The 16,180-nt window shown below is 41.1% G+C and overlaps 1 protein-coding gene across 3 annotated transcripts in view; it reads right to left on the bottom strand.

Annotated features, from left to right (window-relative positions):
• Positions 1-445: 445 nt before the first annotated feature.
• The window catches only part of CEMIP2 (cell migration inducing hyaluronidase 2), a 72,377-nt gene continuing 56,642 nt past the window's right edge, over positions 446-16,180 (bottom strand). For all 3 annotated transcript variants that reach the window (XM_014848870.3, XM_014848861.3, XM_070495479.1), the window contains exons 19-24: positions 15,043-15,225; positions 12,569-12,788; positions 9,767-9,865; positions 6,283-6,437; positions 3,319-3,422; positions 446-2,987 (exon numbers count right to left, since the gene is read on the bottom strand). In XM_014848870.3, the coding sequence (XP_014704356.3) occupies positions 2,785-2,987; positions 3,319-3,422; positions 6,283-6,437; positions 9,767-9,865; positions 12,569-12,788; positions 15,043-15,225 (964 nt within the window). In that variant the 3' untranslated portion in view covers positions 446-2,784. The remainder of the gene's footprint in view (positions 2,988-3,318; positions 3,423-6,282; positions 6,438-9,766; positions 9,866-12,568; positions 12,789-15,042; positions 15,226-16,180) is intronic.

Below are 16,180 nucleotides of genomic sequence, written 5' to 3'. Positions count from 1 at the left end.
TCTCTTCTGGTGAAGGTAGAGAAGAGGGAAGTCATAAGTGCCCCCTCCCCAGTCCTGCATCTAAACATCAGCTTAGCGGCTGCTTTGGAGCCATACTCGATGAGACTGTGTGTCTCTGCCTTTCATCTTCTCACGAGCACTCTCTCCCAGCCTCTGAAGCTAATATGTAGCACGCTGGCTCAGGCGGAGAGGCAGGGATCTCACAGCAAAGAACTAAAATTCTACCCCGCTGGGATATGAGAAGGCCCTGTGTTTCTCATCAGCCGGTTGATCTGTGGACGGCCATGTTTCTGGAGCTCAACCACCGCCTCATCTGATGGAAAATGCTTACCAACTTACAAAGCACCTTCGAATATATTTTCTCGGTAGGAATAAAACAGATTGCTGCCTCCCAACTGCCTGAAATGTGTATATCAGCTTAGACAACCAATTTAACAACTGGATAGGATTAAGGACAAAAACTTTATTAAAAAGTTCTATTAAAAGAGACAATAGTGAAATACCTTGTTTAAGGTTGGGAGGTGTGTAATACAGGAATTGCAAGTAAAAATCATAAACGTAATTTTGTTTTAGTCACAAAAAATAATGAAGTTAAACAGGGGGCCTATTATATTACTGCAGTGGTTCCTAAACCTGGGTACATGTTAGAATTACCCAGGGAGCTTTAAAAAAATTCCAATGCCCAGGCTGCACCCCACACCAATTAAATCTGAATGCAGGGGTTGGCGGTGGGGCCTAGGCCTCTATATTTCTTAAAGCTCCCAGGTGATTCCCACAAGCAGCCAAGGATGAGAACCTCTGCATTGGAGAATATGATTCCTGTCCATCGAAGCTTGGTCTTCCAAAATCTACTTGGTGAACAGTTTCCCCTTCTCTTTTCGGCTAGAACATTTTTTACAGCTGGAATTTGGAATAAAAAATGATTGACTGATAGAGAGTCACACACATATCTAAAAAATACATGCACACATATTTATTTAACTTAGGCCCTGATTATTAGCATACAAATCAGAAAAACTAGGTGCCTCGGAACTTACATATCCTCTCCAAATCTTTAAAGAGCCAAACTCTAAAAAAAAAAAAAAAAAAACACACACATAAAAGATATTTATTTAAGTCATAAAAAACACACACACAAACTTTAATCACCTTCAGGAACCATGATCCAATAATATATTTAATAGGTAAGATCTCATTCATCAATATACAAAAAAAAAAAAAAAAACCCTAAACTTGGATTAAGACATGTGCCTTTAGCAAGGGCACTTACAGTTAGAAAGGTTTATCGGTAGCACTTTGAGGTAGCATATTTGGTAAAGTAACAGAAGTCACAGAGCTGCTCTGCAGTTTCTCCCGGACACAAAGGGACAGGTCATCAGCCGTTGCTCCTGGTAGAGGAAAGTGAATTTGTCTGTACTCATTGCCAAAATCCGCCTGAACACACTTCCTACTCTCTCGCCATGGCCATCCCTCCACCACACTGTGTGCCTTGTGGGTTTACGAAAAGGTCAAGGCATTCTGATGCTTCTTTCCTCTTGGTGTGGTGACATCCTAAGCGGTGGAGCCAATCTCCTTCTGACACATACAATCCTCACCCACCGGCAGGAGATGCATGCACCCAGTGGGAAGCAAAATAGGGCTTCATGGCGCCTTTTTTTAACTGGCTCTAACAATTTAATTAATTAAGTGACCGAGTCCTCTAAAGCTATAAAGGGGCCCATTTCTGAATATTCGCTCCACGATTCTGGCCCTTAAAAGGCTCTCCCTTTTTTCTCCCCCGAGTACAATATTTTCCGGTATCATTAAGCTTTTTGCAATTTTCCTGGGAGCGTGCTCAGCAGAAAAGGGTAAAAAAGAATCCACTCATAAAAACAACAACAAAAAACCCGGGTGCAGGAGCAACCCCAAGAACAGACTTCCTTTGTGCAAGTTGAAACGACACAAGTTTACAGTTCAGGAAAATGGCCTGCTTCTTTTAAAAATAATGTAAATATTCAGCTCAGCTCTGTATTTTAAACACAAATATACAGTCAAAACAGACTAAGGATTAAAGCTGCAAAAATGGTCCCAACAACCTCAGACCTTGGTGGAGGTCAAATTTTTGCCCGATGGTCACAGATTAAAGAGACGGTTAATCCCTAAAAGCCCTTTTGTCCCAATATACTTCCTGTTTGAAATCTGAACCCTTAGAAGGAATCAATATACAAATGAATAAAAATAGCACATGTCCAGGCAAAAAAGGGCATGAGCTGAGCCTGAGTTGCCACTTAAAACTCTATCATTCAGTATCATAGAAAATTCTCGAAGGCTGCCCAGAACCAGGGCCCAAGGCATCACTGAACTTGCCAGCCACCCAAGTCCACTGCTGATCAAAGTCAACGACACCACTGAGCATTAGACTTCAAGTATCCAAGGTGCTACAAGAGCTGGTCCTCTCGAGGACTCAGGCTGACTCTCAGAACCCCCACCCCACTGCGCAACATCCCATTCTAACAAAGGTGAAGCATTGCTTGTGGTCAGGACAAACACCGCGGTGGAAGGTGAGGAAGAAGAGAACTGCTCTCTGAATACACCAGCCTAACAAATACAAATACATTCTCCAACATTTTGTACAACTAGAAGGTGCGTGAGCTGGTATTCGAGCAAGTACTTAAAACTCGGTCTTTTCTCCCCTTTCTGTATCGAACAGGAAAATGGTTCCATTGGGTTAACAGTGTCACTTTAAAATGCCATAAATTAAATAAGTTAGTTCACATTTTTTTCCCCCTCGCACTTAAGTTACAGTTAGTCTCTAATGTGCTTTTGAAGTTGCTTTAAGAGCTCCAGGTCTCTTCTGCGGACAGTGCCAGCTCTGGGACAGCCATACTCGTCCAGCTGCAAAGGTATGAATTGTTCAAGCAGCCCAAGGCCCTGTCCAGCAGGACTGGTAAACAGCTTCGTCCACGATGGTTTAAAGTTTCCACTGAATCCCAAAAATATGGTACTCCCTAAAAAAAAAAACGTTCAATTTGTACATCTACTAGTTCCAGGCAAGATAACACAGGAGGTGAGTCGGAGGTGAGCAAAACAAAGACAGCTATAAAGCAAAAAACAAAACTCCACTTCCTTACGTCAGCAAATGAACTCTTACCACCCACCTCTTGGCCCCAACAACAAACCACATCCCAACACACTTCCTCTAACTCTGTCTCCTTATTTAGAATTTATCTTCACGATACCCACCCCAGCAAACAATCTCATGAAAATGGTCTGGGAGCCAAATTCCACCATCAAATTGCTGGCCTCATAAGAACTTCATAGAATAATGCAAATACAAACCTTTGTTATAAAGATGAGCTGGTTTGGCTAATCCCAGAGGTACTAAGGAATCCGAAATATTCAACTGCTTTATTTCTCCTCTTGTGCTCAACAGAACAACTGACCTGTAGGTAAAAGTTAGAAAATCAGTGCAAATTTCAGTAATTAAGCAGGTATTTACTGAGCATCCTTCTAAACTGAATACAGTATAGAAACAATAGATAAAAGCACAACTCAAAAAAAAAACCCAAAAATGACCCACATGCTTTTTCACTCCTGCTGTTACAAATCTCCACTTCCCCGCCCCACCCAGAAACTATGCTGCTATTACAAGGGGTCTCTAAATGTAGGGACAACAAGTCATGTAGGTCAGCTGAGCTAGTGGATGGCTCGGGACACAGCTCTTTTCTGGATTAAACTATTGTAACGGGGAGGTGGGTTTTGTTTGTTTCTGATGCTCTATTTACCTATTTATGTCCTATTATTTATTTATCAAATAGGAAAAAAAATAGTTCTAAAAAGGAAGGAAATAAAATCTGCTCCCCCATGGTTTAGTTGCAATGGCCAACTTCATTATGCAGTATATCAACACATACTCAGATCTGTCTGGATTTTCTCTCTCCCCTCCTTAGAATACTATGCCGGCTTAATTACTGTGGCTTCATAGTTTATTTTAATTATGTGATAAAATAGACCCTTATATTATTATCATTTGTTTAAAAATATTTTATTACTCTCCTACATTTATTCTTCCAGATGAACTTCAGTATCAACTGTCAAGTACAGCAGAAAAGTAACCTATTGGGACACTAACGGAAATGTGATCCATTTACATTTTAATTTAGGTAGAATAACATCTTTACAATGTTAATTTTTCCATCCCGAAACAGGGAATGTCTCTCCTTTTATTCAACTCTTGCTGTATATCCCTTAGTGGAGTGTTTACTTTCTTAATGTGCATCTTGACATTTCTTATTGAGATTCCTAAGTCTCAGGTTGGTGTGGGTTCTTGGTTGAAGTCTTTCTAAAGCAATCGTGATTCAATTCAGAGCCAGAGGAGAAGTCTGACCATAGCAACCCTGCAGGCCTGACCTTCTTCAATGGGTCACACTGCTCGGATTGTCCCAGGAGACCACCTACAGGTCGCCCCTCGCCCACCCGCACCCCCACATGTACAGTCTCCGTAGAAGTCACTGCCAGTTGCACCATAACTTCTTAACATTTTGTTAAGATGCAACATACACATAGAATAGTATTCCTAAGTGTACAGCATGGGAAATTTTTGCAAACTAAACATACTTGTATAACCAGCACCCAGATCAAGAAACAGACCACTACCAGCACCTCGAAAGCCTTCCTTGAGTCCCCTTTCTAGAAACAACCTTGTGGCTTTGTAATAAGTTGCTCTTAACTCTTAAATCTACAGGCCATCTTGCAGGCCTGCCGTGTCACCCTAAATATTTGTGGTGAAATTTATCTCCTGGATTGTTTCAGGTGGACTGAGTGCACGTGTTTTCAACATTAGGAAAAAATCTTTAAATCCTTAAAGAAAACTGAGGCCTTGGAAAGGAATTCCCTACAAGTGTCTTAAACCAGAAGACATATATACACTGACTATTACATTCAAATAATCCAATGATTTTATGGGACTTATTGAGATCTGGTCCTGTAATGTGTAAAGAGCATAAGTCATCAAATCAACTGAAGATGATTCAAAAGCTAGACAGCCTTTGCTCCCTCAGTAGCTTAAGTCCCTCCCTTAATGGCTTCACTAAATGAAGACGGCCTGTAAATCAACATCTGCAACAAAGCTGAAGGGGTGGAAAGGAGCCTGAATTCATCTCCTTGCCTCCAAGCAGGGTCTGACCAATGCTAAAAAAGAAAGGTTTCTCTCCTGTGCACCTTTCTTCAGAGACTAACAAAGAAAAACTAATCAGACAAGGGCTCTTAAAAGAGAAACCAGGGGCCACCCAGTGGTGTAGGGAGTTAAGTTGGCGTGCTCCACTTCAGCGGCCCAGGGTTCGCCAGTTCAGATCCCAGGTGCAGACCGATGCACCACTTGTGAAGCCATGCTGTGGTAGGTATCCCACATATAAAATAGAGGAAGACGGGCCCAGATGTTAGCTCAGGGCCAAGCTTCCTCAGCAAAAAGAGGAGGATTGGCAGCAGATGTTAGCTCAGGGCCAATCCTCCTCACCAAAAATAAAAAGAGAGCAAGAAACCACATACTTTTCCACTTAAAAACTGGTTTACTCCTGGGGCGGGGCGCATGGCCGAGTGGTTAAGTTTGAGCACTCCACTTCAGCAGCCCAGGGTTTCACCAATTCAGATCCTGGGCATGGACATAGCACCATTCATCAAGCCATGCTGAGGTGGCCTCCCACACAGCACAACCAGAGGCACTCACAACTAGAATATACAACTATGTACTGGGGGGCTTTCGGGAGAAGAATAAAAAAAAAAGAAGATTGGCAACACATGTTAGCTCAGGTGCCAATTTGTTTTAAAAAGAAAATCAATTTACTCCTTTTCCGTCACTTCCAAGTGACCCAGGTGAATGCTCCATATGCCAGTGTCAGAGCACAAGGCTGTCTGAGGGTTCCTCAGTGGGACAGGTGGCTGCAAAAGTAAAATCATCTATAAAATTGCTTTAAAACGGTAACGAGCTTTCTAAGTTGGGTGCAATGTAGATCAACTTAATACTAAAAAGTGGGACAGTAATGCTCCTAAGTATTAAGCTTTTCTCTGCCTTATCTAAGAGCCTTCCAACCATCTGCAAACTCTTCTAACATCCAAGCTCTCGCTTACCAACAATAAGCAGCTTAGACCACCCAGGCATCAACCTGCGATGGGGAAGGAATGAACACCTTTCAAGAGTCCTAAATGCCCGCAGAGTACAAGGCAGGCTGACAAACCAAAGTTCAGAGTTGACCAAATGTCACCTTTAAGATGGCTTGTCTCTCCTGCAGAGCAAGCTCCACCTACCTTGGAGGGATGCCTGCTTTTAAATACTCTTCCATGCGACTGACATCAGCAAGAGAGAAAATCTTTTTCTCCGTCAACCGGAAGGGAACGCCGCAAGCGTCCACGATGAGGAGGAGGACACCCGCACTGCGCAAGGTAAAGTCGGTGCCGTTGACCTGAGAATACAAAAATGTCTTCTGTGGTCACCACCATTTCAGTACCTCCAGGACGACTCATCTTTCCAGCCCCTTCTCTTCATCTTCCAAACCCATGCAGGATTCAAATTGCATATTCTATTTCCTCTCCCTCCACCGACATTTGAAGTCGTGCCTGTGTTCTCAGAGACTTTGCCTCGACTGGTCTTTACTGACTGGAAGGCTCTGAGGAAGCCATGGTGACTGCCCTCAGCTGAGGAGGGGGACTCTGGGTTCAAGAATTGCAGCTCAGACAGCTCACTTATTATCACATTGGTTGTGAAAAAACATATATACCATGCCTCAAGCCACCTATACCCCCATTAGGATTTAGGTTTGGAATATCAGAAGTGCCAGGTTGCCTCGTCTCCTGTGTTCCAAATACATCTCTCCTTTTAAGTCAAAATGGAAAAGTGGTAATTTTACCAGGATTTAAGCCACAAGGTATTACTATATTTTGTCCAATTACTGCGAAGTGAAAGTTCCAGCCGTCCTCTTTAAGTTAATGGTTTGAGACCTTTTCAAGAAAAATGAACTCCAGACACATCCAAATATCATTAAATCCTCAGCCAAAAAGGAAGGAAAAAAACCTTACTGGACTGAAATATGATTCAACATGAATTTAAGCCATAGGTGCTGTTTCTGTTTAAAATGTGTAAAATTATAAACTACACTAAAAGCTAACAAAGGAGAAATGCTCTCAGTACTACTTTCCTTGCTTGGGGAAATTAAATTTTATATCTAATCACTACTGATCTCACAGAAATAAAAAGGACTTTTTAAGCTATGTTTAAACTGCTCTAATAGAGAGAATAATTCTAGAAGGCCTGGAGGTAAAGTGCCATCTTATATCTGGAAAGACTAAAAGTGATTCTCTCGGGGGCCAGCCTGGTGGTGTGGTAGTTAAGTTCACACACTCTACTTCCGTGGCCCAGAGTTGGCAGGTTTGGATCCTGGGACGACTTAACACACCACTCACCAAGCCATGCTGTGGCAGCCTCCCCCATACAAAATAGGGGACGATTGGCACAGGTGTTGGCTCAGGGCCAATCTTCCTCACCAAAAAAAAAGTGATTCTCTTATTTTTAAAAACCTGAATATTTAAAATTGAGATACCTTTGAGGAAAAAATGTGCAATGATCCTCAACACCCTCAAACTGTCCTTTTGAAAAGTACACCCCCAAAACCTGTTGCTTAAAGGAAATACAAAAGTTTCCATAAAAACTAAAGCATTGCCACGTCCAAGCAAAGAGTCTGCAGGTAAAGCATGAGAAAATATTGGAGGTAAATATGACAAAACACGGTATTCTATGACTTTTCTAGGGTCTCAAGTACCCAACCTGCAGCAATGGAGTCTAACAATGTCATCAGACCCTGGGGCAAGGCTGCCTGAGATTTTTTGGGCAAAACAATGTCACCTTTAATTATCTAGTGAGCTAGCAGAGCAGGGAGCACTCAGCACCCACCTGCTTCCCTTATGCAACCGACTCCCATCAGATACCTAGCTGGCAGGCCGGGACCAGGCTCTTCAGGCAGCTGACCGCATGAAGATGCTCAGTCAACCAATTTCATGCCAATAAAATCACATTGTGAACACACTGCAAATTGAACGTTCGTTACCAGAGGGCAATAGCTATAAATAAATGCTGGAGAAATCTTTGAGCTATGTTTAAGCAGGGATATTCTCTTTATTTTTTATTTTTTTTTACTGTGGTAAGAACACATCATGAGACCCAGCCTCTCAACAATTTTAAGTGCACGATACATTATCGTGGACGATAGGGCAAGCAGATTGTGAGAGCTTACGAACCTTACTCAACTGAAACAATTAATAACTCGCATTTCACTGCCCCCCCAAGTAGGGATATTCCTAATGCAGAGTTGCTAAAAAAGTCAAATTTAAGTTCTCAAGCTGGAGAGTGGGGATGACTGCACAACAATATGAATGGACTTCATACCACTGAACTATACACTTAAAAACGGCTAAGATGGCGAATTTTATGTTCTCTGTACTTTGACACAGTAAAAAAATTGAGAAAGAAAAAAAAGAATAAGATTTAATTTTGTCTACATATATGTGTATCTGTGATTGTGTTGCCCACCACTTAAAAAAGCTGAGCTCGGGGCCAGCCCGGTGGTGCAGCAGTTAAGTTTGCACGTTCCGCTTCTCAGTGGCCGGGGGTTCGCCGGTTCGAATCCTGGGTGCGGACATGGCACCACTTGGCACGCCATGCTGTGGTAGGCGTCCCACATATAAAGTAGAGGAAGATGGGCATGGATGTTAGCTTAGGGCCAGTCTTCCTCAGCAAAAAGAGGAGGATTGGCAGTAGTTAGCTCAGGGCTAATCTTCCTCAAAAAAAAAAGCTGAGCTCTTAGAGAGCACGTAAGACCAGGCTCAATCCCTGGCGGGGTATCAGTAGGATGGCTAGACCCCTGCTACCCAAAGAGCATGTTATATGGTGGCACCCAGGTCAACCTAGCTCTGGAAAAGCCACATGCCAAGAGCTGCTCACCACTGGCTAGCCTGGCTCTAAACGCAAATTCTAGTGTTGACGCTGAGACTCAGTTCTGTTCCTCCATTAATCCATCTAGAAAAGACACTTTGCATCCTCACTTTCCTCATCTGAAAAAAATGAGGGCCTGGCAACCTCAAAATAAAAGGCCAAAGAGATTTAAAAACGTTCATTTCCTATATCTTAAATAACTGGGGAGGTTCTTGTAAGCTTCAACAACCATGGTTAAACACAGTTTTCTATGTATTGATTGCCTATGGCAATTATTTTTTACCCAAAGATGCCTTTTTTCCTACAGAATCTGGGTCACCTGTAATGCTATTAATGAGTGAAAAGTAGTGTGAACAAATTTTAACATTGACCTACAAGTAATCAGTAAACACAATCTACTGAGGAAAAAAAAAATTTTAATAAAAATAAGTTATTTAGGGGCTGGCCCAGTGGCACAGTAGTTAAGTTTGCATGTTCTGCTTTGGCAGCCCGGGGGTCACAGATTTGGATCCTGAGTGCAGACATGCACCACTCATCAAGCCATGTTGTGGCAGCGTCCCACATAAAATAGAGGAAGATGGGCACAGATGTCAGCTCAGTGACAATCTTCCTCACCAAAAAAGTCAATAAATAATTTATTTAAAAACGCAAACATTCAGGAGGTATTTATACCTCTATTGCATTGCTCACCCCCAACAATCAAAATGTGATTGCAAATAAGTGACTGTTGCCAGAGATAATTCATGTCACCAGGATGAAACGAAAAAGCCAGAAGCCAAAGCTGTGACCACGCCAGATGGTACTCACAGAGATCACAGACGGGGCTCCGCGCTGCAGCTCCGCTTTGCTGGGGGACTGGAACTGCACGGGGAGGTAGCTCTCATGAGGATCACTAGTGAACACCACCTAGACGGGGAGGAAGTCCCACACCTATGTCAACCGCATCTTCCTCCAAAAGGCGCCCTCAAAAGAAACTCAATTATACCAAAGCCAGCTGGTGCTTTTTTCCCTAAACTTTTACACTTTTTCATAAGCTGGCATTCCACCTTTTGAAATAGGCTTAAGGTGAGAAGCGTATGTTTCCCATTTTCTGGAACAATTAGTTTTTGATACCTGTAACCTTGTTAATAAAATAAATTCTACAAATGGCTAAATAAATGTGCTTTATATTTGAATCTTTGTAAACATTTCATGCACAAACAGTCACAGATCTTTTCAAAGGTCCTTTTTAGGCCAGTTATCCTGAATTAGCACGGAGTCACTCCAGGACTGAGGAAAGAATGATAGCTGATGAGAACTAGCCTGTCTAAAAACTTTCAGTACCTTGTGCATCACCAGGTCTAAATTCCTCTGCCTGACCTGCAAATGGTCCCGTAAATTGAGCCACACCTGATATTCAAGCCCCGCTCTCCCACTGTTTTATCACAGCCAGCAGGGAGGGCAGTTTCCTCACTTTCCCACACTCTGCCTTCCCGCCACTCTGCCTTTGCAGATGCTGTTCCCTCCCCAAGAATGCCCTTCCCTGTTTCGTTCTACTCCTCCAGATCACTCTGTCTCCAAATTCCCCTTCCTCCCTCCTTCCTAAGGGCTCTCTTCTCACTCAAAAGCACTCTTAATTCTCACACAATTTAGCACTTAAAGTCTGAGCCCTTAGAAATAGATGGCAGCAACTTCACCACAACAGCAAATGAGCGGGACACTAAGCATTCAGGAGCCGTATGCTTTTTCTGCAGTCTCAGATTTTGGGTCAAAAATTCATGTGCATTTTCCTACTTACTCCTCACATACATGTGTTTGTGTTTGATATTCCAAACAAAATTTCCCCTCAAATCTCCATGTAAAAATGCTCCTCCCAGATGCTTCAAATATTTGCATCTGCGCAAAGTCAGTAATCAGTACATTTTCAAAAAATGAACTCTAATCAACGTTTCCAGTACAAATAAAGAATGCTAAACATCCACGCATGGAGCCATTTAACAAGATAGGCCTAGAATATTTCCAGTGATGATTCAATTACTTTTCACGAATTATAATGGTTATTAGAATTGTTATGATAAATTATATAAAGCCTTTTCAGTAATGAAGGACTTTCTTCGCAAATTCGGCTCGAGAATTAGGCTGGAGAATTTACTTCCCCACAAAGATTATCTAAAAATGTCACTTTAACAGTCAAAACCTTACAGGCAAGGACCTGTAAACTCTTCATGTACCCAGTTTGTTTGCTGGTTGGTTTTAGTCGAACTAGAGAACAGGGGTGGCTCATGGGTATGAGAAACCAAGACCATGAGAGTGAGCTGCCATTGAAAAACTACTTATCCTATACCATGATAGGAAGCATACATCCATCTTTCTCTTCCTGCTCTTACTGCCCTCAATGAACAGAAACAAGAAAAATTAGAAATGAAATATTTGTACAGTGGAAGAAGAATTTCTGTTTTTTCAAGTCACTTAGAATGATAAGAAATGAAAATAAATATTTAGAGGTTTTTCTCCATATTAATAGGCAGTATGCATTTCTGTGGTAATTCTAGCTTCTAAAAAAAACGTCCTCTAGGGGCTGGCCAGTGGCCTAGTGTTCCAGCATGTTCCACTTCGGCGGCCCAGGTTTGGACCTACATCACTCATCAGCGGCCAGGCTGTGGCAGCAACCCACATACAGAAAAATAGAGGAAGACTGGCCGCAGATGTTAGTTTAGGGCAAATCTTCCTCAGCAAAAAAAAACAAAAAAACAAGACCTCCTCTAGCCCAGTGTATCTCAAATGTGAACATATGTCAGAATCACTTGTGGGGCTTGTTAAACCACAGATGGCTGGGCCCCACTCCTGGGGTTTCTGATTCAACAGGTCTGGAGTGGGCCCAAGAATTCGAATTTCTCACAAGTTCCCAGGTGATGCTGATGCTGCTGGTCCAGGGACCATACTTTGAGAACCATTTCCCTTGACCCATATTTGTTAGCATAAAGGTTAAATGTTAATTAGGGCAGTATTAACTCTACACTTCTTTTTCACTTGGAATCAGTCTGACTTCCTTTGGAAACCCCACACTCAATTTTTTGGATTTACTTTCATTGCCATGTTTTCTCATGATCCAGAAGATGACCATCTAATTAAGAATCTATCAAGAGAAGCATTTCACTTGTAGCCAAGGTCTGTTTGTACTTTTAATTACAGGCAAACAACATAGCGCATATTCAAAATTAAGAGTGGCTTTCCACCTTAAAAAAAGGAAACCACTTCCATCTGAGCTGCATTTTCTGTAGAGAAGTTTCACACTGCCAATAAAACACAGCATGTCACGACATCACTGACATGTAAACCCAATAGCAACATTGTAACAGAATCACAGCTGAGACAGAAAAGACCACAACCAACAAATCCACAATCAACCAGGGTAAACTGACGAATCACAGGGGGAAGGTATTTTTATTACAAATTTGGACTGGTGTGCTTCTTATGAGCATCACATTCTAGAATGGGCCGAAATTCAGGAGAAAGCATACAATACTTATAAATTGGCAAAACAGAAGTTTCAAAGAAAAATGTACTTATTGCAAAGATATCTTTTGATTTTTCCTCCCTGGCTATAGCCCACTTTTCTTCCTTGTTTACCTGCTGGGTTCCACAGCCTTGACAGAGTCCCGTGAGCATGGATGGCATCCGCTTGAGCGCTGATGGCTTCTTGTAATACTGGGGATACGCTTTGGCCATGCAGTTACTGATGGCTTTTGAGTCTGTTGTTGCCTGGATCTTGACTCGTTCGCATCCCTGAGATGAACAGTAACTGTGGCCAATCCTGTGGCTTTTGGCTTTGAGATACAAAAACAGCAACCTGCATAAAACAGAAGCCAATCCACTGGGAGTTAGACTGACTCTCAAAAACTTAGAAAAATTCCTCAAATTGACACATGGCCCAAAGAGACATTTCTCCAATAAAGTAACTTCTTAAAAGAAAAATAAATTACAAAACTAATAAAGTTGTTTCTCTTTCCTTTCTACCCAACTAGGGCCCTAAGTGAAACGCAATACTGCTTTAGAAAATATTTTGGTAACCTGATTCAGTCGTTCCACAAGATAGCAAAGTTGATTTCTGGTGTGAATTAGTTCAATAGGTAATTTGGGAGGATGGAATTTGGCTTGGCTGAAAAATTCCTTGGAAAACTTTACACTTGTATTGAGTTTAGAATTAGTGTGTTTTTTTAATTATTTATTATTTTTTTGGTTTATAAATCATTTTGGTTTAAGGCACAGAAATGGACCAATAAAAACAGCAACTGTGATTTGTTTGGCTAAGGCCAAGACATGGTCTCAAATCAATTCCTGTGATGTTTACTAAGAGCAGATGGGCAGGGGGTCTTTCTGTCTGTACTTTGGCCAAAAATCAAGTGAAATGAACAGTCCCACCCACTCTGCTATCCTCCTACTGCCAAGATGAATGGAAAAGTCACTTCCAGGCAGCAGTCCAACATCTGTCAGCAAACCTAGTCCTCCTAAACCAAGAAAGTCAAGATTCTAAAGGACTTGATCAAATGTGATTGATTACTGGAGATCAAGAATTCACATTTTCATATGAGGTCAATGAACCATGCACAGTTGCAATTATGAGGTAAAAATCAGTATTGTTCCAATATCCAATAATTTTACCATTTATACATAAGGAATAACTGGAACCTGATTAGGCATGGGCCTTTTGATATATAATTAAAATCATCAAAATGAATAGAATTAAAAAGAACTAGAACCTCAAAGGCTGAGGGATTCTAGAACCATCCAAACGAAGAAATATTTCCCATCTTGTTATACATTTAATCATTAATTTGTGATCACCAGATTGTCCTTACAAATTTGGGTGTTCCATTTATTTTTGTGGAAAATCAACTGGTAACGTGGAAGTTCTGTCATTTATAGAATAAAAGTCCAAGTAGGTTAAGTCTAATTAGAAATATGATAAGAAAAGATTTAAGCTGATCACACCTGCTACTGGAGGTGCCCTGGAGGGCAAATGAGTTGCACCATATTCAAAGGCTAACAAGGCACTTGACTGAACCTCAAACCTCATTCTCCCAATTATACTTGCCACCCTTCTCCCGAGGCTGACCTTCCGTCTTTCCCAGACATGCCATGCCACGTTCTGCCATGCCTCCATGCATTTCTATTTAGACTGTTCTTGGGATACCTCACCCATCTCTTTTTCCGTTTCCTTCTACTCATTCCTCAAGAGTTAGCCCCAGTGTCACCCTCTGGGGATGTCTCTGGTCACCCTAGGCTGAACTTCTGGGTTACCTCCAAAGGCACACGGAATATCCCACTATGGGACCTATAGCATTTAAACCTTTTGCTTTCTAATTACTTGCTTTACATGCCCACATCCTTCAACAGACTGCGAATTCACAGAAGAAATGCGTCTTACCTACATCAGTATCTCTACAGTACCTAGACTACGAAATCTAGTAGGAATGTCAGCTTAAGGAATGGATATTGAAGGAGCATGCTACTTGCTGGAAGAGTACAGGAGATCGAGCCTACCATAACCCAAAGGCTGAGAGACTGTAACTGGATAAAAGCAGACAAGGCCAACAGGACCCCAGCTGAACAGGATTAGAATTAAAAAGTGGAAAGATGCAGCCTAGAGAAAGTTGAGAGCAAATATGCCATGGTTATACAGTGAGTTTTAAAAATTCAAGGTCAACTTGAGAGATAGCCTTAAAGGAAGAGAGAAATGAGCTTCCACTGAAATATGAACTACATTATATAAATAATCATCTTAAGAGTTGTTATGGAAAATATTTTTAAATTTTTGATTGGGCCTACTGGTTCTTCACTGACAAGGATAATTTCTCCATCTAAATTGCCTTAATAGGTACAAGGCAAACATCTTCACTCAATTCCTACTGCCAACTATAATTACGAGTCATTCTAGTTCTCCTCCAAACCTCTAATAGTGATGAGCAGAGAATTCCCCACATCAGCTGCTTTTCTAAACAGCCGTCACATCACAGCCTATTCTTAGTTATGCTGAAGAACTAGTAATTTCACCATTAAAGAAAAATAGCAATAATTCTCATTCACTAGTTGTGCCGAATTACCCCGTGCCAGAGTCAAAATAGAATTTCCTCTCAGACTGCTTCTTCTGCAACTCTGCCAGTGAATGCACAGGCTCATATTCTTCCATTTTGGATAATGAGCCATTGTGCCGCTGAAAAAATCCAAAGGTAACCTGAAAACTTGTGTTGGATGGATAGCAGAGGCCAACCCGAATCCAGTCATTCCTACAAAGGAGAGACAATAAAAAAGTGAAGTCACATTTGAGCCAATACATTTTGAGTATTACAGCATATGTAAATTTTAGCCAGGATTTTCTCCTCTTTCAATTTCTGCTATATATTGAGCTACTAATAACAGAAGTCTTGAACTCTGACATATTAACGAATCATCTACCTCCTTTTTAGGTTACGCAAACTTCTCTTCATCAATATACTTACAACAATAATATGGCTTACAAAAATTTCTTGGTTTCACAGGACTTCAGGGAATGCGAATAGAAGTTGGGTAAAATGTACTTAGACACTGCAAGCAGATAATAAAATTAAGCGAGGTGGTTGGGTATGGGTCTACTAAGATGGAAGAAACACAATAGCCTGATCATGGAAGTGGACACTGGTAAAATCTTTCCAAAGAATTTCTTGTTTCATAAATTTATTTTTATCTTTCATTACTACATTAGGATAAATACCTAGTGGTAAAACTGCTAGTTATAAAGGCATATGTATTTTTCAAGCTTTTGATGAACATTACCAAATTCCCATAGTGTTTTTTCTTACCTAATGTCCTTACGTATAAAATACTTATTGGAAAACATTAAAAGTATTTTCCCTTTCTTATCATTTGCTTTTTTGGGCATTTTTCTAATTGTGGTAAAAATATACATAACAAAAAATTTGCCACTTTAGCCATTTGTAACACTACTGGTCAGTGGCATTAAGTGCATTCATAAGGTTGTGCAACACCACCATCCAGTTCCAGAACTTTTTAATCATTCTAAAGAATTTTTAAGCACTATGTAACAAGGCCCTAAAATTGTTCAGAGGTTTCATCCAGTAATTCCACTAAAGAATAGTTAGAAACGCAGACCAAAAATGGGTAAGAAAAGATGTTCTACACAGTATCATTTATAATTGCAAAAAAGGGGTGGAGGGGCAGAAGAAAAACAACCTAAATGTTCAC

Source organism: Equus asinus, chromosome 23, assembly GCF_041296235.1.
Source record: "Equus asinus isolate D_3611 breed Donkey chromosome 23, EquAss-T2T_v2, whole genome shotgun sequence".
Lineage (NCBI taxonomy): Eukaryota > Metazoa > Chordata > Mammalia > Perissodactyla > Equidae > Equus > Equus asinus.
This window is presented reverse-complemented; position numbering and strand designations above follow the sequence as displayed.